The following is a 26,206-nucleotide window of genomic DNA, read 5'->3' on the forward strand; positions in this document are numbered from 1 at the left end:
ATCTTTAGAAATGCTAATTTTGTCATCTTCATGCACCTGTTGTTTAACTAGTTCTTTAACCTATCCTATGTCAAAATTTTTCTCCGTTGTGTGTGCCGTGTTGTCGGAAATGCCTGCCACAGATAATAAGCTTTAAAATTTTACATTACGCCTCGATCCATTGGTTGGATTAATAAAGTATTTTGCAGCAGGAAAACCACCTCTACTGGAATGCATGTTGTTAAGTCAGACAAATGCATTGGGTGGCTTGGAGTATTATCAATCAAAAGTAAAGCTTTCAGTTCTAGTTTTTTAAATTTGCAATAGCATTTAGCAGATGGACAAAATGTTCAGTAAACCAATTCTGGAAAATTTTCATAGTGATCCAAGATCTTTTATTGAACTCCTCCCAAATTACTGGTAAAGATGATTTCGAAATTCCCTTCATTACTCTTGGGGTTTTGGAATGATAAACAAGCAGTGATTTTAATTTAAAGTCTCCATTAGCATTACCATCCAGTAGAAGTGTTAAATTATCTTTTGTAGCTTTAAATCCTGGTGCTCGCTTTTCTTTGTGGGATAAAAATGTACATTTTGGCATTCTCTTCCAGAAAAGGCCTGTTTCATCAACATTGAAAACTAATTCAGGAGGATAATTCCCTTGTTCCCTTGATAATTCCCATTGATTGCTCTTAATTTTGCTGTAAATGCAGCAATGCTTTTGTATCTCCACTTGCCACTTCTCTAGTAATCTATATGTTATGAAGATTGTTTGTTTTTAAATCAATTGAACCACCCTCAACTAGCTACGAAATTTTCACTCATGTTACCTTTTTCATTCTGAATATGGTTAAAAATTGTTCTCACTTTTTCCATTATAATTGCTTGACTTAATGGCATATTGCATTCAACTTCATCATCAATCCAGATGGAAAGTCATTTTTCATTTCCTCAAACACATTGCTTCTGGCATGGGTAATTATTGTTGCAGAAGTCGTGGTTGTAGTTGCTGATGATACGATTTTTTCTTTATTTTTTAAAATTGTCCATATTGTTGAAGATGACAAATTTAAGCAGTGCTGATATCAGATTGCTGTTCACCTGCATCTAATCATTTGAGCACCTTTGTTTTAGTTCCCAATGAAATGCTTTTTCTTGTCACTTTACTTTTTCTTTGCGATCACCCATTGTAAAAACTAAAAATTGCCATATTTATCACAATAAAATAAAATATTATGTTTATATCTTTACACACACAAAAATGTTGATGACTGATCATAAATCAACTGTGATGCAGCAAACATACGATTGTACTGCTATGATACACACCATGAGATTACATGTTAGTATCAAAGCAACAAAATCATGCGCAATTTCGGGGAATCCCAATACTATCATGTAATACCGAAATAGCATTAAGTGGATGGAGTGTACTGTAAGTGGACTGTATTTAAATGATTTAATTTGTTGATAAATCAAAATTTCACTACATGTTTTAATTCAAAAACATTTTATCTAGATTTTAACAAATATCAAGAAGCAGTCTTCAAATCAAGCAAATACCTTTTAACATTTTGCTTTTTGAAACATTGTTAGATTAGTTATGGGATAAATACTGTGTTTCCCTGAAAATAAGACCAGGTCAAGGGTGTCGCCAGGAGGGGCAGCTGCCCTCCCCTAGAAATTTGAAAAAATTATTTAAATGCTAAGTTTTAATTAAAATAATCTTCTTAGGCTTCTTGTAAGTTAAAAAAAAATGTTTTAATTAAGATATTTCTTTTCCGGTACATAGTAAATGATTAAAACTTTTTGAATCGTTTTTATTTTATCTACATACAATTCATATCCTCTATCAATTTACATCATCTTGCCCCTCCTCGGCCCATTGGCTGGCGTCGTCTTTAGACTAGGTCTCATATTAATTTTTGCTCCAAAAGATTCATTAGGTCTTATTTTCAGGGGAAGTCTTGTCCAAAAGTTTTCACTTGGGTATTTACAAATTCTTACTTAATTATAATTTATATCGTCATTTATTTATTAATGTCAATAATAATAATAATATATATTATTATTTTATAATTCAATACATTCATTGTGGGTTGCAACAGACATATTAAATATGACCATCTGGCTGACAATTTTAACTGGTAGTTTATATTAGAGGCATCCTGAAAAATCATGCTAGGGCTTATTTTCCAGTTAGGTCTTATTTTTGGGGAAATATAGTAGTAAATAGAATATAAGTGAAATCTGAATCACAGACATTCTAGAAATGGAATAAAAAAAATGAATTATAAATTTATATATATGTAATAAAAAAAATATGTATAATATTAAATAGTGATTAGTACTCTGTATATTATGTTGTCATGATACAGTTTTACATGAGATGTTATGGCTGCACTTCTTGCTTTCGTTTGTTCTCAACCTCTATTGTCTGTTACGATATGGACCCTATTGCAAAGAGAGTCAAGTCACAATGAGTAAGCTCTGTAAAGTCACGCAATAAGGAGTATTAAAAAAGAGAAAGAAAGATACAAAAAGAAAAGAACAGTTTTAGGCCAACTGATTTTTCAGGATTAAGAGAACAAGTTATATATGTACCGGTACACTCAGGGTTTCGGGAATCCCATATGAAGCATAGGTCTGAACTGTTGTTCCTATGATGATTTATTTTTCAAAATTCACTGGTGGTGGATCATTTTCAGATTGATTGTAAGGTTACTGAGTTTGTTGCTGGGAAAACATACCGTGTCTTTATTTCAATTTAAATGTAGAACATCATACAATAAACCCTTTCTATTCAGGAAACTGAATCACAGTAAACTATCACAATATCATGCTAATAATAATAAATTTTGATATGCCTTAATTATCAAACTAGATGATCATACTTCTATAACATTAATGTAATTGAATTAAACTCAAAACAATTGTTTTAAAATGTCGTTTAATTGCTTTTATTAATTTATTATCAAAGGTAAATTTAATCTTTATCTTTCTACAATCTTTAATTTAAAAAAAAGCAGTAGCAATTATATATTTTAGAAAGTATTTAGAGTATATTGAAACAAATAATAAATGCATTATTTAAACTATAGTAAAATCATAAATGTTTCTTTTTCCCCCAGATGTGTTCCTTCCATCACCTGATAATTTACTTGTTAATCTTCAAGAAAACAAAAATGTAAGTTTGTAAAAGCTTTTTAATAGTATCTCCTCTTTTTATAAATTAAAAAAAAAGGCATTGTACTTTAAGTAATCTCTGTTGGTGAAAACTGACATAATTTTGTATTTAAGTTAAATCTTTGATGAGTATACCAGACCCATTCAGCTGATTGCATAGACAGAGTGTACGTTAAATGATGTTTAACAGCCATTAGGCATCTAGATGTTGGTTGGTCGAACTATGGTTTAAAATGCATTGCAAAGATGATGATTGTCTATTGCTGAATCCCATCTAAATGAACATTGGCAAAACATTGGCTCTTACTTTCTTCACTGTAATGCAACTGTTTTAGGAGTCATTCAGCTAATTGGGTTATTCATTTGTGATGTCAGAAAAAACTCTGATAAGGTTGCCAGCTATCTTCCGAAAACTTCCGGTAGCATAAAATCTTATGGCCGTCATTTACCATTGTTTGGCAGTCAATGACAGTTCTTTTCCGTTTCAATATTTAATTTTGTTGCCAATATGATTTAAAATATGAACAAATCCAGATTTAGAAAATTTATATCAAATTTGAAATTTGTGTTTGGAACAGATTTTTAAGAATTATTCCAACATATCTCACACTCCCTTTATAATTGTTGAGATGAATAATTTTAAATATTTTGTTACTATTATTATTACAATTTTTTATTTCTATAAAAAGGTTTTGATAATTATTAAAAGTGTCTTGTTTGTTTAACAGAACATTCTGACCATGGATTTAACAATAATGACCTCGAAATGCATTAACATTTTATAACCAACACGATACTTGAGTTGTAAATAAATGCATCTAATTTAAATTAATTATAGTTTTAAGTCTTCACTCATTTGAATATCAGAATTGGAATGTTACTACAATTAAATACTTTAAATTTGTTTTAATTTTCAATCCAAGTAATTAATGAATAATTTTATTGATTTGTACCATTTACATTTATCAAAGGAATGATATTCATTTCTATCTAAACTTTTCCATGAACAAAACTTTCACTTGAATTGAAACACTGTCTAAACCTGCTGTCAAGTAAGTAAATCAAATTACCAGTTTCTAAACACTGTCTAAACTGTGGCAAGTGAGAATCACTGTTTTTGCAATGTAATTTTTCTGAACTGCAGTCTAGACAATTTCTAAATCATTGTTGGTGTCAAATGTCTCTGCAATTGGCTCATTAAAAAACAGTTTAAAAACACAGGCCTGAGAACAGATCACTAGTTTTAAATTAGTCACTTTTTCTCAACTGTTATGATGATATATCACTATTTCTCACTCTTTCTGGCATTGTGGACAATGACATTTTTGTAACACCAAGCTGTCATACGTTACATCATTAATTAATGTTTAAATACTTAAATTGTGGTGCCCATAATGTCTTTCTCTTGTTGCACATTGAAAACTTCATGTTATTACATGACTTTTAGGTCTTAAAAATCTTAATTATGCAATATCATAAGATTATAAATCACCACTGGGCACTAAGAGGATTTTTTTTCCCACAGTCTAATGTTGACAAAATTTTTTTCAAAGTACAGTATTGAATTCCTTCTGAGACCCTCATAATTAACTTTCATACCTTCAATTTGAGGTCAGGTGTTAATAAACCAGTCTAAAATGAAAATCAAGTGCAAATAATGATAAATAAACAATTTAAAACCACACTATTATTCATTTTTCAATTTTTGTTTTAATAATTTTGAGTGTAACAAAATTACAAATTAAATTTTTTTCCAAGTTTGTTAATATTTTATAAAATTTTGAAAGTTTATTAAGGGATTTTTTAATAAATATGTAACTTTGTAACAAATTACAGGAGTTGTTGATGAACAAACAACATTGCTAAACTCAATATACTATTAAAGCTAGACACCAATCAATAGAATTTGGCATTGGTTGGTGTCTAGTTATTGATGAATAATAATATAAAAAGTTTTACTTATCCAGCTTGTTATGTATATAACACGAGAAAATATTGGAATTATGTCAAATTTGAACTTCATAATAGTGAATAACTCATAGATACTGTTTTGGATAAACTAATTTTAAGATTGAAAGACTGAGATGACTAAAATATTGAGATCAGCATATAGAGTTTCAGGATCAGAGTTGATGATTTTTAGATCATTAGCATAAGGTATAATTTTAGAATTTACATGAAGAATAGCAAAATCTAAATAAATAATAAAAAGGTTGTTTTAAAATGGATCCCTGAGGTATTTTGCACACTGGCAAGAAATTGCAAAAAGAAAGACTTCTCTTTGTGGGAACATTATAATTATTTAGCCAAGCTAAGTTAGAGAAGTAAGGTAGAATGTTACCTTGTTTTTGAAAAGTCTAATAAGAAGGAAGGTATAAGTGAATTAAATGTCTTAGTAATAAGAAAAGGAATAAAATAAACACATGATAAAATGTTTAAAAATCTATCTATAACCATGTTGTAAATATTAAAAATATACTCATTGGGACAACATGGTGGCACAATACCTATTAGATGATTTGGAAAATTTGGGGATAAATTCAAAAAAATTCCTGGAATCTGATGTAAACTAACTTACAATGAAAATAAAATAATTATTATAAGAAAATTTGCATTTGAAACAATTTTTTTTTGTATATTACATGACATGGGTATAAGTATTTGCAGTTGCCAGTAATTTCCACAATGCCATTGTTTTTCTCATTAAGTTTCTAAAAGATTATTTTAGAGATTGACAGAAGATTTTTGAAGGAGACTTTTTACATGGTAAAAACTTTACAATGCTTTTTATTATACAATTTCAATTTGATGAATCTTCTGGCTTAAAGACTAGTTATCATAACATTATTCCAAAAACAACCAATTCAAGGAACACAAGTACTTTGAAACTAGTTTCCAATTGACTTTAGTTCACATGGGAAGGAGAATTCACTGACTACTCCTTGGAGAGAAAATGGACATTAATTCAGATTGATATAGTGCAGTGATCGGATGCAAAATCTTGTACCAAGTAAGTCAAACTGGACAGTCCTTCGGAAAAACCTAGGTTGAGAAAAGAATTATTTCTGGTAAGAAAAGAAGCACATTTTAAATTGAAAAAATAAAGATTTGGAGATTACAAATTATAACAACACTGGTAAGTAAACAGGATAGTGATTAAACATTATTTTGATATTATAACATTGTTTTCAGCCAACTCTTGGTGGTGATGAAAAAATTAGTGTCATTAAGTAATATGGGTAGAAAATTGCATTTTTTTTAATCAGATGGACATTTTGTAGATAAATATTAAGTTTTAAATTATAACACTCAGCCATAATAATAATGAACATTTGTGGTTTTAAATATTGAACTTTTTTCATAAAATTTAATGTTAATTCATTAAATGATAAAAATGTTTTTTTTCTATTTTGCTCATATAGTAGGAAACATTTTAATTTATATTGTTTTTTTTTCATGTAATGATTATTTTAATTACAGTAGAGCATCGATTATCCGACTTAATTGGGGACTGGGGTTGGTCGGATAACTGAAAAGTCGGATAACCGAAAAGTATGAAAAAATACATTATTAGTATAGTGTATTAGGCCTGATTTAAATACTAGCCTCCCTTTCATGGTCGAGCCAGTGCTGCCAGCTAAAACATGCAAAAATTTAACAAAAATAATATTAAAGTAGCCAAGACATAACCAAATATTGTAGTGCCACATCACTAGCGGACATTTGAATTTGTCGACTAGAACGCAGTCGGTTAATCGGGGGTCGGATAATCGATGCTCTACTGTACTTTTTAATTCATGATATCCTTTTTTTATTTTTAGATAATTCAAGACTTGCTCAATGATTTTCCAAAGAGATTCACATGTAATGGAGATACAAATAGTGCTTTAGGTGCAGCTCTTCAAGCAGGTTTTAAACTAATGGTAAGTAAGAAGTAGTGTTAGAAGAAATATAATTTGTAATATATATAATAAGATGTTTGATAACATTGATTTGAGATGCATCATACTAAGAAATTGAAAGTTTTGATATCAAATCATTACTTTTAATGATTTTAAATCAATAATTAATTTAGTTGATTATATCAATAATCAATATTATTTTAACATGTATTTGTCACTTCAAATTGGCTTTTAATCACAAAATATCCACAGGTTATCCGCATAGAATTAAAGTAGCTTTTATAACCTTCATCTCACCACCTAAGAATTGTTTGTTACATTATTCAGAATTATCTATAAAACATTGCAAGATAGTAACACAAACTTAACAGCTTCCTAATGATCAATGAAAAACATTATATTTTTAGTTAATTAAAAATGATGTAGTTAGAATAAGAAAGAATGGTTATGGTGGATTATATAAGTTTCCTTTAATTAATCAAAATGAAATGAACTCTGAATACATTAGTCATGCAACAAACTATGCTGCAGAGAATAAAAGAACATAGAAACAACTTCAGAAAAGTAAGATTTACAAGTAACTTAACACAAGAAGTAGCAAACAGAAACCTTATTGTAAGATGGGAAAAGAGAAATTCTGGAGATATATGATGTAATTGTCATGATCACATGATGACCATCAGATCACAGCAAGAGGATTTGTTGATTTTTGAGGAGTTTACACAATATGTCAAATTGCAAATACCCATGCAATACCCATAGCATAAAATGAATTGTTTCCAAAATTTTTAAGAATTAAAAATTTTGATGAAAATATTAATTTTCTGTTTAAAATATTTGATGATAAAAACTTTCTTAACATTTATAGGAAATGAAAACTTCAATAAACTTACTTCTGGCAGATAAACATTATTTGATTATGTGTATTTAAATTAGTGTATCTGTTACAATAGAAGTACTATAATAAATTGCTACCACTGTTTTGTTTAACTAGATTCATTTGCCTTTATTTCATATAATATCATTACAGAAGCATTGTCATACTGGCTTTGTGTTATATAACTTTTAAGATTGTTTTAACAACTAGTTTAAAAGTTTGTTAATTCAAAGTTAAATAATTTAAATTTTAAATTAATGCAAATTTTGGTAGATTGTGCTATCATTTCCTACATATATTATCATTACAGTACTTGCATTAATTTGAAATTTTAATGATTTTTATGTAATTTGAACAAAATAAATTAGACATTGTATTGCTTTGTTAGACATCTTTGATTTGATAATTTGAATGCTAGATAATTCAGAATTCTTTCCAGATCTCTTGGAGGTTAAGTTAACAAGACTTTATTCTATTTCTAAGGTCAAATGCAGAAAACATTGCTAGGAATGCTGAAACTGTTAAAATATTTAAAATATTTTAGTGTGTGAATTTTGTGATTTTGATAGAATAGAATTATTATAGTCTTCTGAAAATGAATAAACAACCTCAGTTGTTAGGGATTAAAAGTTTTTGAAATATATTTTTCATGATACAAAGTTAAACTGTTTTTCTAATTAATTTTTTTATTCATGAAAAATTAAAATGTTCCATAAATAATATATTTATTAATGTTTTAGTCCCCAACAGGTGGTAGAATAACAGTGATGCAAACTTGCCTTCCAAACTATGGACCTGGAGCTTTGAAATTAAGAGAAGATCCAAATTTAAGAGCTGGAAAGGTATATAAAATAATTTTTCTATTTGAGCACACATTATATATTGAATCTGTAGAATACTGCTTAAGGAATAATTCTGCAATTCTGTTATAAAGTAAATAATCATTTATCTAATCCTTAAAGTTATTGGAATATTGTATTATCATGTTTTCTCAATTCTAATGCACCATTGAATCAAATATGCATCTTATTTTCAACACCAAAATTGAAAAATGTTAGCTTGTGAATATAATGCATGCCCTATGTCATTGAATGCACAGCGATATAAAGTTCATGCATTTGAACAGTAATAAATGTATTTTTGAAAAACACTTTATTGTCATGTTTATAGTGCTTCACAGAGTTCACATTTCCATATACATTTATTTATGATTCTATTATCAAATACAGATCTGCCAGCTAACACAAAATAACAATCAAAATTGCTGAACAATCAACATTTTAACAGTAAGATTTCACATCGGTATGCACCAGCATAAAATTTTATGTAGTATCATACTAGGACTATTTGTACACATGTTTTTCAGCTTAGTGGAATAACTCACTGTTTAAATTTAGTTTTTAGGTGACCCCTTTGCTGAACATTGTTTACTTGACTTGTTGTAGTCAAAAAACCACAAAAACTATTTCAAAACAAACTGTAGTAATGAGAAGGATGTGTACCACATCTACATCGAAGACATAATACGTATGAATTGCCAAGTGGAGTGAAGAGAAAATGGCACAAACAAAGTCGCATTAAGTCAACTTTGTGCACAGTTATACTCCAATGTGTACTCCAATTTTGGAGATTAAAAAACGTCCAAAAAAAGGAATGCATTAGAATCAAGAAAAGTTTATATTAATGAGATATGTTCCTATAAAACAGTTTTGTGTTAAAATATGTTAAATTAACATGTACTATGTAGCTGCTTGTATCAGCCACTACAGGCAATATATAAAACAAATACTCTATTTTTCAGTTTGCCTAATTATTATAAAATGCTTATTATTTTTTAGATGAAGTACAGTACATAGAAGAAAGTATAAGTATATACTATATTTAATAATAATCATAACATTTTACTTTTAATATTTGTAAAAGTAAAACATAAAATAACACTAATCATATCACTAATTTTAATCATTGTTCTGTCTGGTTTATTTATTACAGTATGCAACACTTTAATGGTATTTTGAATTACAAAGAACTTTTTCCAGACAAAAGCATTTTAAGTTCAACTTTTATTTTTGCACATGTGCTTCCCAGGTCTTTGTTCAGTATCTGTTCATTGCTCAGTTGCTGCTGACCTGAGAGACACTTCTTTATCCTTTAGTACATCTTTTAGTATTGAAAAAAATTTTTTACGCACTGTAAACTGAAATTGCGAGTATAGCTGTTTGAGAACACCACCTTTGTTTCTAAATGATGACACGTGGAGATTTTTAATACCTGAATGATAGGTATTAAAAAATTTGTTCTTCATTAACTGGATGGAACATACACCTTCAATGAAGATTATTTTTCTTTTGTATCCATGTTAGGATTATATTTTCTATATTTTGATTTGCTCTTTTGATGCTTTGTTGGCTTTATGTTCGATTTTTCTGTGCACAATTTTACGCAGACACTAGTACTTTCTCAACTCTCTTGGATTTAAAAGCTTTTAATACTACAAACTTAGGTCATTTTGATAAACAAAGGTATACTTAAATTCACCATTAGGATGAGTTTAGAAATCTGTCAGGTTCACTTAACAACTTAACATCAGTTGGATGGTTGGTTGAATAAAGCAATGCAACATATAAGGGATCTGCAGGAGGGGTGCCTCCCAGGAGTACTTTGTGGGAAACTGGTCTCTATTTAGATGTTAGTCACATGAAGAAAACCTAGAAAACTTCACATAGCCAGCCTGTCGGTGAGACACAAACCTATAATCAACTATCAATGTTCAGAGTTATTCATTCAGCTGACATCACGAATTAAATTCTTATGAAATCAATAGTTTCACTACAATGTTTTTCTTGCAATCTTTCTGTTTCTGTTAACAGGTTTCGTAAAGCTGTAAGAAAAATTCCATATTGTGCCAAGTAATAGCTTTTTTTCCAGCATCCTATCTCATCCATATTGACTGACTGAAGCAGGAGTATTAAAAAGTATATTAAATAACTCATAATCTGAAACAGAATTTGATTGCACTGTTGGCTTAATCAGATTTTGTTTTTCCTGAACCATCAATATACTGTACTTACTTAATAACCAATAATGATGAGGTTCCTATTTTCCTATAGTTATAGCATTATTCCACTAATCTTACTTGTTCTTCATACTTGTCATCTATGAGACAGACTTTGTTATTTTCAGAAGTACAGTACATCTCTTCATTTCTAACTCACTGTAAAACATTTGCTTCATAATGGTTTTACGGGTATTTCATACAGTATTCCACTTTACAGCTCCCAAAATCTTGCTTGAATTTACAAAATGTATCAAAAAATCCATGTCAGTTACTCTTAGTTATTTTAACAATGAAATTTTTTGTATTAATTTTAGACATTGTGAACCTAATCAATGATTAGCTATTTTTTTTAAACTGTTAATTTCTAAATGTTTTATTTTTAATTGAAAATGGATAACCCTAAATTAAGGAACATTAATAAATTGATTACAACATGAAAGAATGTTACTTGTTAATAGGCCTATTATTAATTTTATACTCTGCCAGTGTGGTATTTGGCATTTTATAAAATTTCTAGGCAAAGTATAAATTATATTTATTTCATACTTTTCAACTGATTTTGGGCCTTCTATACGATGCTTATATTTCATACTGCCAATAAGATATATACAAAAGTTTTCTTTAACTCAACAGATCTCAGAAACAAAACCAATGTATGACCTTCATAGTAACATAACATTAATAATTATCCTATTATTCTTTTGACTTCAGACTTCTAAAAACATGAACTGATGAGTCATTTGTAACAATAAATAGCGAGAATGTAATTGTGTAAAATTCCACATTCTTATAGTCACAGAAATTGTAACAATCAATCTATTGTGTCCATAACAGATTATAATGATGATACCAGTCATAGTTAAATGACTGTGATATGCATTTACTTTTTGCTATTGTTTAGTATTTTTATATAAATTTAAGTGCAAAAACTAAATTTTTAAAGAATAATGCTTTAAGTCCAAATGATTGCCAGATTAAATTGGGCTGGATTACTGCTGCTATTAATAATTAAATACTATGGAATTTGGCCTAGAGGCCGGTGTTATCTCTTATTAAATTTAATAATTATAATTAACTAAATTATCTATTAAATATTAATAAGGTTCTGGAAGAAAAGAATTGGCCTGGAGCAGAACTCGAACTTACTACTGCCACTTACCTTGTGGATGTGTTGCTAGTTATGCTACCCAGATCTTCATCCAATCTTTGCTTCCAGAACTATTAATTTAGATATGACCATACTAATTATACTCACAAGGTCAACTGGGGATGATGCAAGTATCCATTGCCTGTAAACTCTTACTATAGCACTCAGCTGGTTATCCCAGCATGGTGTGTATGTACAAATATAAACATCTCAAAGCCCAATAGTTATATTAAAGCCAAACAATTACTGGATTTAAATCGGTGATCATTTGGCTTTAATATAACTATCAGGTTTTGAATTGTTTATATTTGAATATTCTTCAAATGTGATATATTGCATTAAAAAAGCAGATGTAATAATGATTAATAGTAAATGGGAAATGTGATGTCACAAAAATTATTTCCCAGCTCTCACCTATAAGGCATTATGTCATATATAAACAGCTAATTATTCATGGAGAAAATCATACAGGTAACTTGCTATGCCAACTGGCCAAGTCCTAGTCTGATAGCTAATCTGGCATTATTGTTTGATCATTGGAATAATGTATTATTGAATAATATTAAGAGTTTTAAAAATAAATGCAGGCAACTGTAAAAAGTATAAATATACAGAATGATTAAATACTGTAGATCAAACAAATTATTTAACTATTGAGAGTTAATTTATTATTGTCAGTAGAAAGCATAATTTGGCCTATTTCAAGCCAAATAATTAAGAAAGCACATGTTTAGATGCCATTAATAAATTTGTTTAAAATATATTTTTCAGATTTTATCTATATTATATTTTTAAATAATAACTTTTATGGTTTTCTAATAATTTTTTCTCAGGACATTGCAAATCTTGGACCTGCGAATGATTTTTACAAGAAGCTTGCATTAGATTGTTCAGGACAACAAATAGCAGTTGATTTATTTGTATTAAGTTCTCAATATTCTGATATTGCTACACTATGTAAGTTTACTTTCATTTTTACAAAATTGCATCATATTTTTTAATGAATCTATAACTTTTTAACATACCATTGTTTCATTTAAAATATTTGAAATTCTTTAAAATAATTATAAGTGAAAGTTTTATACATTTATTTTAATTAATTAGTAATCATAATAATTTCAGTTTTATCATATAAAGTTTATCAGTGGCCTCTTTCATTCTATAACTGCATAAAATATTTAAGGCAAATAAATATAATTTTTTAATCAAAAGAGAATTAACTATGAAATGGCATAATTTAATGCTAGAGTAATAGAGTAATCTGTGTGTAATAGCTAGGACCACTGTTGCTGGTTACCTATGAAACTAAAACAAATCTTTTCTTGGTAGTTTTTGGCATACACCATACAGATTGGAAATAAAATTAGGATGATAAAGAGTGATATTGAGAACTTTTCAGACACAAATAAACATTTAATTTCCACTCAAGTATTTTCAGCTAGGATAGTTTAACCTTATTCAGGATAAGGATAACAGAAAAGAAGCAAATCTGGAATTTGAAATTTCAGCTAAGTTCTTATACATTGATAGTAGCAATCTGATTGCTACTATCAATGTATAAGGACATAAACAAATAAAGAATAAATTTAAAAAATGTAAAAACAAAATCCCAGTAAAATGTACCTAGTGAGTTGGACCAGTTAAATGCAGATTTGGGTTAATCACTATAATTAATAAGATCTTAAGATTTATTTAAAATTTAAATTTCTTTTACTCTCTACAATTATTGTTAAGTCTTTCTTTGTTTCATTTCTTGGAGATTTGAAGCAGTTTTGTGTTTTACGTCAGAACTTTCTCCTCTGAGGGCAACAGTAATACCCTGTCAAAAGTACTTATGTGAATTTTGTTCAATTAAACTATATAATGTCGAAAGACAGTTGCATTTGCTTTCTTTTTCTATATGATTTTGGCATGAAAGACTTTTGAGTTCTTTTATATTATTCTTGAATACCTTGTAAATATTACTTTGCATATTTCAAAAGAAAACATGATTTTTGTACTTTTCAATATTTTATCTGTTTCAAAAATATGTAGATTTTTGAAATTACAAAAAGAAACATTAACAAGTTGGTTTTTAATATGATGATGATGATGATACACTATTGACCTTTATTGTTTGTTGTTTTAATGTAAATACCATTGGCCAAGTTTTTAATTTTACTCAAATATATTGTAAATTGTGATATTGGCATAGTCACCAGGGGATGCTTTTCTGTTTTTATTTTTTATTTTATTTATTTTTTTTTTTTTTGCAGAGGCACAGCTTCTAATTAAAGGTCGTCTCTGTAAGTGAAAATTGTTTTAGACTGTCACTGGTGTTTGAAATTATGAAAAAGAAAAAGACAATTTTATATTTTAATATAAATCCTTCACAAAAAAATAAGTAAAAATGGAAAAGCATCCCCTAGTGACTCTGCCAATATCTCAATTTACAATATATTGACTGTTTTAAACATTCTCTTGTAGCAACTAATTCTTTCAATGCTCAAGATGGTTTGTTCTAGATTATTCAAACTTGTTAGGACCTACTATTTAACTTTTGTTGTTATTAGCATACACATTTCTAGCTAATATGTATAGCCCAGAAGTTCTCCATTGGACTAAGATCAGAACTTTCCATAAATTGCAATTTTTTTTTCTTATTGCAAAAGCAACCTTTATTTATAAAAATTAGAATAGACTTTTACTAAACATGTAATCAAAAATACTATTTGAGATTCTGATAGCAAAAATTATTTTATTTGGTTCAATCTTAGACATCTTTATGACTCTTCAATACTCACATTATTCAAAGAAAATTGGCTTTACACATCACCAAAAGTCAAAAATTCTTTAATAAATGTATCCAAGGTTCCATAGGTTTTATTTTTAAATTCCAGATAACTTAGAATAGAAATTTTGAGAACCAACCATATTCCTTTTGTGCTTCACAAGTTTCAATTTTTGAATTTGAATAAAGAACAATTAATTTACATGAGAATATAATTATTATATATAAAAATTGCAAAAGAGTTAAAATACACATGTTTTTATTTTTTGTGCTTCAAAACTTCAATATTTAAATATAAATTTATACTTAAGTATTAATTTTTATAATTCAGAAAGTTTATTTAATCATGTGTGTTTCAGCATGTATATCAAAGTATTCTGCAGGATCTGTTTTATATTATCCAAATTTCCATGTAACTCAGTCTCCATTACAAGTGGAAAAATTCAAGAATGATTTTTGCCGGTATTTAACAAGAAAAATAGGTTTTGAAGCTGTAATGAGAATAAGATGTACCCGAGGTAAGAAAATCTTTAGAAACAATCATTTATTTATTTAAAATATATGAATTTTTTATTGTTGTTATTTTTATCATATATCATTCTCACATTGTGTCTGGTATCAATTTCTTGTGCAGCATGATATTTCCTGCATGGGTTATCCATGGTATCATTTATGTTTCCTGTAGGCACTTGTACTAATGACTTTGTCCTATATTGCAAGCATAAAGCCTTTTGTTTTACCAAAGATTCCCATTGCAGCCACTGGTTTGATACTGCCTTATCAATATCTGGCTGTGCAAGATCAGTTTGAGGTCTACCATGAAGTGTTTTTCCTATCCATGCTTGCTGTTCTATGTTTACAGGATAATTTGTGTTAATACTTTGGGTGTTCTTTGGTTTAATGGCATATAATTATCATCAGCCTGACAACTGTATAGATAGTAATGATGATTGTTGTTTAGTATGGAAGAATCTTTATAATGAGTTTCTGTTTCTGATAGCAAATCTTAATGTGTATAAGACTTATGCTACTCTTCAGGCATGAGAGGATAAGCCTTATTTTAGCAGAATTTAGCTATGTAGTCTGTACTTAGTGAGTATTGTTTGGGTTTTAAGGTTGAGGACCTTAATGTCTATGTTAGTCCATTGAATGGTGCCAAATGAATATGTGAATAGTGGAATAGCATGTGTGTTGATGTATTAGGTTTTTGGAGTTTAAATGTATTTTTAGTACTGATTTTAGTCTGTTTCAATATAGTTTAGTAGGTTCTGATTTTATTTTTCTGTGTTCAGTTAGTTCAGCCTGATAAAATGTAATCTCTTGTCAAATTTGAAGAGATCATCCTCAGCAGCTTCTTTTTCAATGTGCAATGTTTTACATTTATCTATGTCAAATTCCATCTGGATATTCTGAGAGTATATCTTAATGAGCTGGTTTAGTTTTGTGCATGTAGGAGCATATATTTTAATAGCATTAATGTAAATAAGATGTGAGAATGTGTTATGTCTATCTGTGTCAAGATAAGTTATACCCACTTTGTATGTTATTAAATACAGTGTGTAGAATCACTGAAAAATACCTTGTCTTATGTGGATTTGATCTGTTACAGTTTATGTTAATGAGAGATGTGTAACATGGTTTTGCAAAGCTGCATTATAGTAGTTAAAAATATGATTAATGTGGATTGTATAAGCTTAATGTATGGAGTAGCCAGGTTTGAAACACTGTCAAAAGCTTTCTTGTAATTTGTGAATTCAGTATAAAGGTTTCTGTATTTTTGATGGGCATGTTTTAGTATTACTGAGTTAGTCAAAAGTTGCTTTTAAAGCCCATGCAGTCTCAGTGACAACCCTTTTGCTGCTCTGTATGAACATTGTTTTTATCTTTCTTCCTTTTTTTTAATTATACGCTTGCTCTATTCTTACACATTTTAATTAAATAATCCTATGTTCATAGGTATAGTATTTCTTTCAGCAAGTAAAATATCCAAAGGTTAAAATGTACAATTTATTCAATTCTTCCTTCTACGTATGCACTTTGGGTTGACATGAACTCTCAACCTCTCTTAGTCTGTATAATTTGTATATGTATTCATAAAGAAACTACCATAGGTGGAGATTCAAATACAAAAAACAGGATAAACGAGTTCAAGAAATTCTTGAACCCATTCATCTCATTTATTTCAGAAGAGTTTGATTATAGAGCACAACATGCTAGTCATTTTTGAGAAAAATCATAAACTTGTTAAATTTGGCATATTTATTCAAGTAGCAGTTAAATGCATATAGAATGAATAAAACTGTTTGAAAAATGTACGCAATAGCACTCTATACCTGAAATATAAAAAATGACCTTGTTATAATTATAGTGGTTTTTATTTATTTAACTATTTTTGTAGGTTTATCCATCCATACTTTCCATGGAAACTTCTTTGTTCGATCAACAGATTTGTTATCTTTACCTAATGTTAATCCTGATGCAGGATTTGCCATGCAAATTGCAATTGAAGATAATTTAACTGATTCAAATTCTGTATGTTTCCAAGCTGCTGTTCTATATACATCAAGTAGAGGTAATTATATAATTTTATTATAAATTAAATTTAATTTTGTTGAAACAAAATTTTAATTTAATACAAGTAGTGATTCATAATTCTAAATAAATAAATAAAGAAACCTCCGTCATGAATAGATTACTTGAAAAATATTTATGCGTATACATATAGGTTATTCCTTAAGTCTGGAACCATAGGAGTTGCTTTTTGTGTATTCTTTTAAAGGTGAATGGTGCTGAATGAGAAAGTATGAATTTAAGTCATTTTGAAGGTGGAGACTTGCAGTCAGTGAGAAGTTGCCAAAGAGTTTAATAGGTTGCTATGTGTGATTGGTAGGAAATTGGATGCAGCCTTTTAAGCTTTTCAGCAACTTCATACTAACTGTGTTCTGCCATCAGAACAACTTAAATTCATTCCTCTTCACTCAACATCATGCATATAGCTGTAAAAGAATAAACAAAATCATGACACTGATTATTCCAGATTTACAGGGATCCTGTAAATTAAAGATACATACTAATGTTAAACAGTTTATTTGAGATAGGGAAAAAAGAATTTTTTTTTTATAGTTAAATTTAAGTACATAGTAGAAGTAAAAAGTAAATAACATAATTGAGTTCTAGAGTCAATTTGTTTTATGTCAACTGCCATCTCAGTATTTTCCATTTTAGTGTAGCATTATCTACTATTGTTACTTGTGATTTTCAATCTCTCAAACTCATTTAGACACCTTGTCAGTGGTTTCCGACTACTTTGCTATGAACTTCTCACAGGGTGCTATAAAATTCCAAAGAATAATTAAAAATGCTAATTGTTTCTTGACTAATATTATTTATACAAACAGTGGAAACTCAATTATCTAGACTTGATGGGACCAAGGGTCTTCTGGATAAGCAAACTTTCAGATAATCCAGAAACTCATTTGTGTTTAGGGTGCATCATGCATTGTGTATTGAAAGTTTCTTGATGATAAATACTGTAATGGAATTACCATATTTGAAAGTGTATTAATTTATTCAAAATCTAACAAAATTTTATGCATAGGATCTAGTTTTGTAGCACAACAGTTGAAAATGATGTAGTAATTTTCAGTTACATGAGTTTTAGCTAAAGACTTTTTTTAATATTTTATCTTTTAAATTTTTAGAAATAGTTATTTTTATGTATTTTATATAATAAAATGCAGATCTTTAACATCACTACTTGTTTACATATATAAGAGTATATTTGATGAAACACTAGTGTGCCACTAAAAATTGTTACTTTGTCATAAACATTAAGAACTGTTGCTATATGTAACTTTTATTTAGATTACTAGATTGTATTAGGTTATTAAGTTTATTGTTAAATTTGATTTAGTGCTAATTTTAGAGATAAAATAGTGGTGCTAAATCAAGATTTGACTCTATTTTTATTTGCTCATGTAAGCTTTATAAATACAATTTATCCAGCACTATTCAAATATATACTTCGTTTTTAAAGTATTTTTCATTTATTGTAATTAATTATTTATACTCTTTTTGTAAATATCTTAAATTTAAACTGCCATAATTTTAATACCTTTGATTTTCAAACTGTACAGTTACCTAAATTATCTTATTTATAATCATATTATATTGTTCATAAAAATTTCATTTTCAGTCAAATATTTAATTATTAAATGGATTTTTAAGTAATTTTAATTTTAAATTCTATTATTTTAGGTGAAAGAAGAATAAGAGTTCATACTTTAAGTTTACCGATTGTTTCTATTTTGTCTGATGTACTTGGTGGTGCTGATCAACAAGCAATAATTGGATTACTTGCAAAAATGGGTTTGTTCATTTCTGTTGATTTTGTGACCTCAGTAAATCCTTATTGACTTAAACTAATAGAGGGTGAAGTGAAAGTTGTCCAAGCTTACTAAAGTCTGAGTTAGAAAGATATTTTCTCCAAAAATGTGGAAAATGAGAAGGTGGACGTACAATACAGTAATTTATTTTAATCAGTTCTATATAGAAGTTTTACTGAGCTTTAATAGGTTATACTGCTAAATTTTTTATTAAAGAAAATGAGCTGAAAAAATTTTATGACAATAAAATTTACAGTGTTTAGTAACTTGCTAATTAGAGTAATATAATGAATGGTACCTCAAAGACTTCTGGATATCAAAAACATTCACTGATTATAATTTTTCTATTGCCAAGAAGTCTTAAATTACTATACAATTTTTTGAAAAAGTTTGCTCAAATTATTCCAAGTTAGAGGGGGTTTACTGTAGTTTGTTTGTTTTCCATGTGATAACAGAAATTCAATAAATCGACTTAGTTTATAAAAGTCAAAACTTTATTTCTGGACTAAATACTCTTTAGAATTGCTTTATTTGATATTCGGATTCAAATATAAAAATTAGAATACAGAAATTAACGTATAACAATAAACAAAGTTTAAATTTTTAAGAACATGTTTTAAAAATACATAACAAAATTATTTACTTAAAACAAATATTGCTTTTTCAGCAATATTTGTTTTAAGTAAATAATTTTTCTGGATAAAGTTGTTGATTTTTATAAAAATGTTTAATATTTTTTTGTGCATGAAAAAATTTTATTTTAAATATGAAATTTAAAATAAACAAGTTTAACAAGTCTAAAAGTGACTTTATTAAAATGGTGTCAGCTTCAGTTCCGTGCATGCTTATAAATACAGAACATTTGAATAAATCTAAGCAAAATTCCAGTTGTACATATGTTTCTTTTTTATCAAATTAAGTACAAAGATAAGTTCGTTAATTTGGTATTTGATGATCCAGAATTTCTGGTAATCAGGCACTTCAGAAAAGTAGCCAATAAACCAAAATTTTAAATAAATGTTAAAAATGTGTGCTGTGATATCTGAGATGCCTTGAGACGCATGGAGGATTAAAATGAGGCTACTGCACTAGGAGTATTTCTCTTCTTATGAAATTTCATGTTCATAGTTAATATCAAGTTTGTGCAATGCTCTTTTTAAATATCATTTTATTTTTTTTTAAATTGGAAATGATCAAAGTATTTGAGAGTAACCTCATTATTTAAACTCTTCACCACTCTTCATTATGTTAATTTTCTTTCTCTGTATTAGATTTATTGTTATATTGTTTTCATTGATATTAACCAATTCCATGATGTCAGATCTTTAGCTGTTTTTGAAATGGGAAGAATAAGCAAGATGAGAAACTTGCAATCATCTTGCTCATTTTTACAGAACAATAGTGTTAAATATTCTTTAGATATGCATAAATCTCCTTATTCAACTTTAAAGTTTTTACTGACAATCTTTCATTAAAGCCATATCTATCTGCATTGGAGATTTTCTTTGTGTAGCTTTCCTTTTTGGTAACATTTGACTGAGCTGTAGGAAGCTTTCACCTGTAAGTAGGTCTGTGCGGCTTCTACCCTGATCTTTATCTTATGTAATATACATTGCTCAATTAGCATGCATTAGCAGACAGATTTCTCCTTTACAACTTTCCACTGCTTATGAATTTGTATGTGATATTTAATTCTTTCTTCTTGGTGTTTCCTTCAGCAAGGGTGATTTTTATTTTCAGTTCATGGTAGTAACATTAGTTTCATGTATCTTTTAATCCATTGTTAATTTATATATTGTAGATTTTGCTGTAGGGGTCTACTAGTTAATGCTTTTTGTCGTGAACTGATAATGTCCACATGCAATTTCAAGCTGCTTATCAAAGCTCATTATCTTTTTTCTTTTGCGTGTTATATTTGTTTAATAAACTGATTACAGCAATAAAATTAACAAAAAATTGTTATTTCATAAAACAAAATTGTTCTGTAGTATGTACTTATGTTTAGCAAAAAACAGGAACACTACTAGGAATTAGAACTGGAACTAGTTTATATGTATGTACACTTTTGCTATTGAATAATAAATGGATGGGGCATAATGCATAGTTTCTTTTATTTTCACAGTGAGCCACAACCAAAATTCCAAGATATGGGTTACAATCTAATTTATAATGTTGTTATTTAATTACTTGTTATTAGATGTCAGTGAAATATAATATGTGTAATTCTTTTAATAAATTCATTTTGTCATTAAAAATTAACCGTTGAAATTATTCAAAAATATTAAACATAAAAGTAGCTGTCTTTAGCATTAAAAATTACAATTGAATAAAAAGACACATTATTATTTTACAAGATTTTACTTGCAAGCACTTTTGATAATTAACACATTATTGCAATCAGGTAACTAATGGAAATTTATTAATTATTAAATATAAATAGTGTAGTTTCCATTTGTTTGCTTGATGATGGTAGTGATGTATTAATTATCAAAAATTGTTGATATCTTGCTTGGCCAAGTAAAATCTTTAAAACAATAATGTGTCTTTTGATTCAGTTTTGATTTTTAACACTGAAGTCATCTTGGTTTGGGTCCCTTTTATCTTTAATTCAAAAATATTTTATAATTCCATTTAATTTGGCAATATTATTTATAAATCTGTTTTTCTTTTTACATGTTTACATTTATCTTTTAGCTGTTGATCGCAGTTTGTCGTCGTCAATATCTGATGCAAAGGAGGCACTCATCAATGCTTGCATTGATTTACTAAATAGTTTCAAAATTACTCTTTCATCTGGACAGACTGCTGGAACTCTTATGACTCCTTTTTCTGCCAGACTTATGCCATTATATGTTTTGGGATTACTGAAGCATGTAAGTTTATATTTTAAGATTGAAAATTTTATTTCTTTAAAATATAAAATAATAGACATATGAGTGAATCTTTAACCCATAACTTCTGCTTATTGTGCAGCTGTGTTGACAGTTGAAGGCTAAACACAAAAAAACCATATAAGTTACATTCTTTTTCAGCAAAAAACAAATTTTGAAAAAAAATAGATCTGAACCTTGAGGTGTTATAGTGTGAGAAATATTGTGACAAAAGGTGTTTCCCAAGTTCATAAAGAAATAAGAATATAAAGATCATAAAATTGTAAGTCAGACAATCAAACTCCCTTTCAATTAATATACAGATGAAGCAATCGAACAAATACTGTGTGGACCACCAAGACTTCAATGTACAACATGATGTTGAGTATGTAAATTGAAAGCTTTATAATGTAAAAAATTCTTATAATTTTATCAAATAAAAGCATTAATCAAGATGACTGAATAATACCATTACATAATAAACAAAAATTTTACAATTTGCACAGTTTGTGTTATCAAAATTAACTTTTATATTTTTGATATGCTGTGTTGTTGCAAGCAAATGCAGTGATCCATGTTTCAAATGCCATGCAACTCAACATGTAATGAAAAGTACTTCTATAAGAAATTCAAGGATCTGGATGAAATTTTCAAATTAATCACAAATTTTAATTTAAAAACAGTCAAATTATCCAAGTTCAACTATATTATATTTATTTACCGTACGTTTCTATATTCAACGATTGACTCAACAGTGAGAAAACAACGTTTCTAAATGGACTGTTGAGTTCTCTGTTGAGACTAGTGACGTCAGCACTGTTTCACCGTTGAGCTCAACAGTCTCCGTTGAGTATTCAACAAACTAACATGGCGACTTCCAAGAAAATGTAAATCTAGCTTATAGAAACTATTGATTTGCTGTTGCTGTGGATGCTGTAATAGCGGACAGATTAATGAATGATTTGTATATGATAAAAGATGTGATTGCACGATTATGTTGGATAATTTGGTCAATATTGAAATATTAGGTTGAGTCATAAATAAGTTCCGTTTTCTAAACTGAAATTTATTTGCCAATAAAATGTACAAAAATAGACTTTAATCTAACACATATTCACCATCATTATTAATGACTTCTTGCCATTTTTCGGGCAACTTGTCAATTCCCCTTGCATAAAATTCTGGTGGTTTTGAATAAAAAAACTCCTGGATGAACTCCTGGACTTTGTCATCATTTTGGAAGCATTGCCCTTGTAAAGCATTCTGCAGTGCCCGAAAAAGATGGAAATCTGTTGGTGCCAGGTTCGGTGAATATGGTGGATGAGGCAAAACAGACCAGCCAAACTCCAAAATTTTTTCTTGTGTAATCTTCGCTGTGTGTGGCCTTGCATTGTCATGCAATATGGTGATCTTTTTTCTGTTAACAAGTGCAGGACGCTTTTCATAAAGTTTTAGCCGAAGTTGCTCTAACTGTTGTATGTATACATTTGCAGTAACAGTTTCATTGCGTGGCAACAACTCAAAATGGATAATTCCTCGACAATCCCACCATACACAACAAAATTTTCCTTCCATGCACACTGGGTTTAGAGTCTGGTTGTGGCTGATAATTTTTGTCAACCCATTGTCTTTTTCGAATAACATTTTCGTATGTGATCCACTTTTCATCTCCTGTAACAATTTTAGCCAAAAAAGATTCCTTTTTTGCCAAGAAAGCAAGGTAGCAGCTATTGACCTTCTGTCTGCTTTATTCCGTTCACTGAGGTTATGTGGAACCCAAACTCCCAGCTTGCTTACTTTTCCTAGTTTTTGGAGGTGACGATTGATGGTTGATTGGAATGTGTGCAGTTTCTCTGCTAATTCCCTCGTCGTTTGCCGTGGATTCTGCTCAATCAGGACCTTTAAAACGTCGTCGTCAAAGTCTGAAGAGCGGCCTGGTCTTTCTTCATCTTTTAAGAAGAAATCACCAGAACGAAATTTTGTAAACCACTTTCGAACTGCTCTGTCTGAAATTACACCACTGCCGTAGACATTGCAAATCTTTTTTGTTGTTCTGTAGCGTTATTGCCGAGTTTAAACTCCCACAACATGATATGGCGTACATGCACTTTCAAATGTTCCATTTTAAATGAATTCAAAAATAATTTTTTATTACATTATTGACACTTCAGTGTTAAAATTTACATTTATAGACTATTTGCTAATAGCCACTAATAAAACTCAGTTGAAGCAACACAACATCTGGCAAGTATTTGACAGTCATTTACACTTACTCGCTAATGGAACTTATTTATGACTCAACCCAATATTAAGCTTTTTTCCATAAACGAACTACCTCCACAAATTTGTCCAAAATTGATTACAACTGATATTTGGCCCTCTTTGTCTTCCTAATGATATAAATATTCAAGAAATTCAAATTATTAAAAAAAGACTCAGTATACAAGAAAATTATACAGATAAGGGTTCATTTGAATAAAAGGATTTATTCGAATAATGGTTAAGCGAGTTACTATAATTATTTAGCAAAACAGTCACAATCATTGCCTTCTCCTTAATTAAGTTGGCCATCATGAAAAGTGCCCTTTTGACGGAAACGTTTGTTTTCTACAAAACATTGTCAGATCGTTCAACGGAGAGACTCAACAGAAAATTCACTGTTGAGTCAACCGTTGAATATAGAAATGTAAGGTTAAAATGAAGAAATATCATTTATTTAAAAAATTTTATAATTCAAAAAATTATAATTATTATTATTTTATTTTTTAATTTTTAGGTAGCGTTTAGAACAGGTATAAGTACAAAATTAGATGAGAGAGTTTTTGCAATGGAACAGATGAAAACTTTACCCCTAAATAATCTGTTGACTTACATTTATCCAAATTTATATCCAATCCATAATTTGGATGATAAGGTAAGCTTTGATATTGTTAGCATCTAAGTTAATCATAGAAATGCAAATACTTTCACAGTTTTAAACATACTTTTTGATTTTTTACTATTAAACAAATTTCTATTAATAGAAGATCAAATTTTATTATCATCTGTTATACATGTGCAGTATAACTACAAAAGATGTATAGACAGCATCATCATGTTGATTATTGATACAGCAATAATTTTTAGACTGTATGTGTTAACAATTATTTTTAAAAATTTGTTTCGGTTTGAGATTGACGTAGCATTCATAGTCCAGATATTATTATATACATAAAAGATGAGATAGAAACTGCTTCCTTATTTTTTTAAGAATTAAAAGTACTTCCATCTTGCTTACTATTAAGACTTTTTAAATATACGTATAGTGAAAAAGGTTATTAAGACACACTAATATGCACTAATTATAAGAAAATTGAACTGTCTTGAGATGTTAAATAACAAATTCACTCAAAAATTACACACTGATGAAAAGGTGATTAGAGGGCTATCCATATTTAGCGATGGCCCTATTAGAAACGGAAAGAAGAGTTAAATAAGATAAGAAGCGGGAGGGAAGAGGAAATAAAGAGAAATAGGAAAGTGGGAAAAGAAGCAACCATGGGGCCCCACGGAACCCCACGGGCATCTGCATCGCCATTCATTTAAAATAAAAACATACACTTCAAACCTGTTTTTATGCGATTTTTTTATATGTGCAATGTGTTTTGTGCAATTATTTTTGTGCAGTATACCAATTTGATTGAAATTCATATACCGCACACAAAAAATCACACAAAACAAATCGCACAAATAAAAAATCGCACAAAAAAAGACCACACAAAAACAGGTTTGAGTGTATTTACGTTGGAATACAAATAACATTAAAATGGTTACATAAAAGATACAGCCTGACTTGGCTGCGTAGTAAAAATAACAGTAAACAATTAATTAATCGATATCATACATTATATACAGTGCCAGACTTATGGCTATATAGACAATGATTATTAGTTTACAAAATTAACAATTACATTAACACTATATGTATACAATAATTGAAGTATGCCGGACATAATTTCCCCAGGTGTGAGGTAAAGGTGCATTTCTTGGTTG

At 28.8% G+C, this 26,206-nt stretch overlaps 1 protein-coding gene across 1 annotated transcript in view; it reads left to right on the plus strand.

The window, feature by feature from the left end:
- The window catches only part of Sec24AB (Protein transport protein Sec24AB), a 75,590-nt gene that overhangs the window by 40,980 nt on the left and 8,404 nt on the right, over positions 1–26,206 (plus strand). The window contains exons 11-19 of the mRNA XM_067280181.1: positions 3,111–3,166; positions 6,987–7,088; positions 8,685–8,786; positions 12,983–13,106; positions 15,279–15,437; positions 17,318–17,491; positions 19,177–19,287; positions 21,999–22,177; positions 24,951–25,088. Of these exons, the coding sequence (XP_067136282.1) occupies positions 3,111–3,166; positions 6,987–7,088; positions 8,685–8,786; positions 12,983–13,106; positions 15,279–15,437; positions 17,318–17,491; positions 19,177–19,287; positions 21,999–22,177; positions 24,951–25,088 (1,145 nt within the window). The remainder of the gene's footprint in view (positions 1–3,110; positions 3,167–6,986; positions 7,089–8,684; positions 8,787–12,982; positions 13,107–15,278; positions 15,438–17,317; positions 17,492–19,176; positions 19,288–21,998; positions 22,178–24,950; positions 25,089–26,206) is intronic.

The sequence above is a fragment of the Centruroides vittatus genome, unplaced genomic scaffold, assembly GCF_030686945.1.
Source record: "Centruroides vittatus isolate TY-2023 unplaced genomic scaffold, ASM3068694v2 contig_882, whole genome shotgun sequence".
Lineage (NCBI taxonomy): Eukaryota > Metazoa > Arthropoda > Arachnida > Scorpiones > Buthidae > Centruroides > Centruroides vittatus.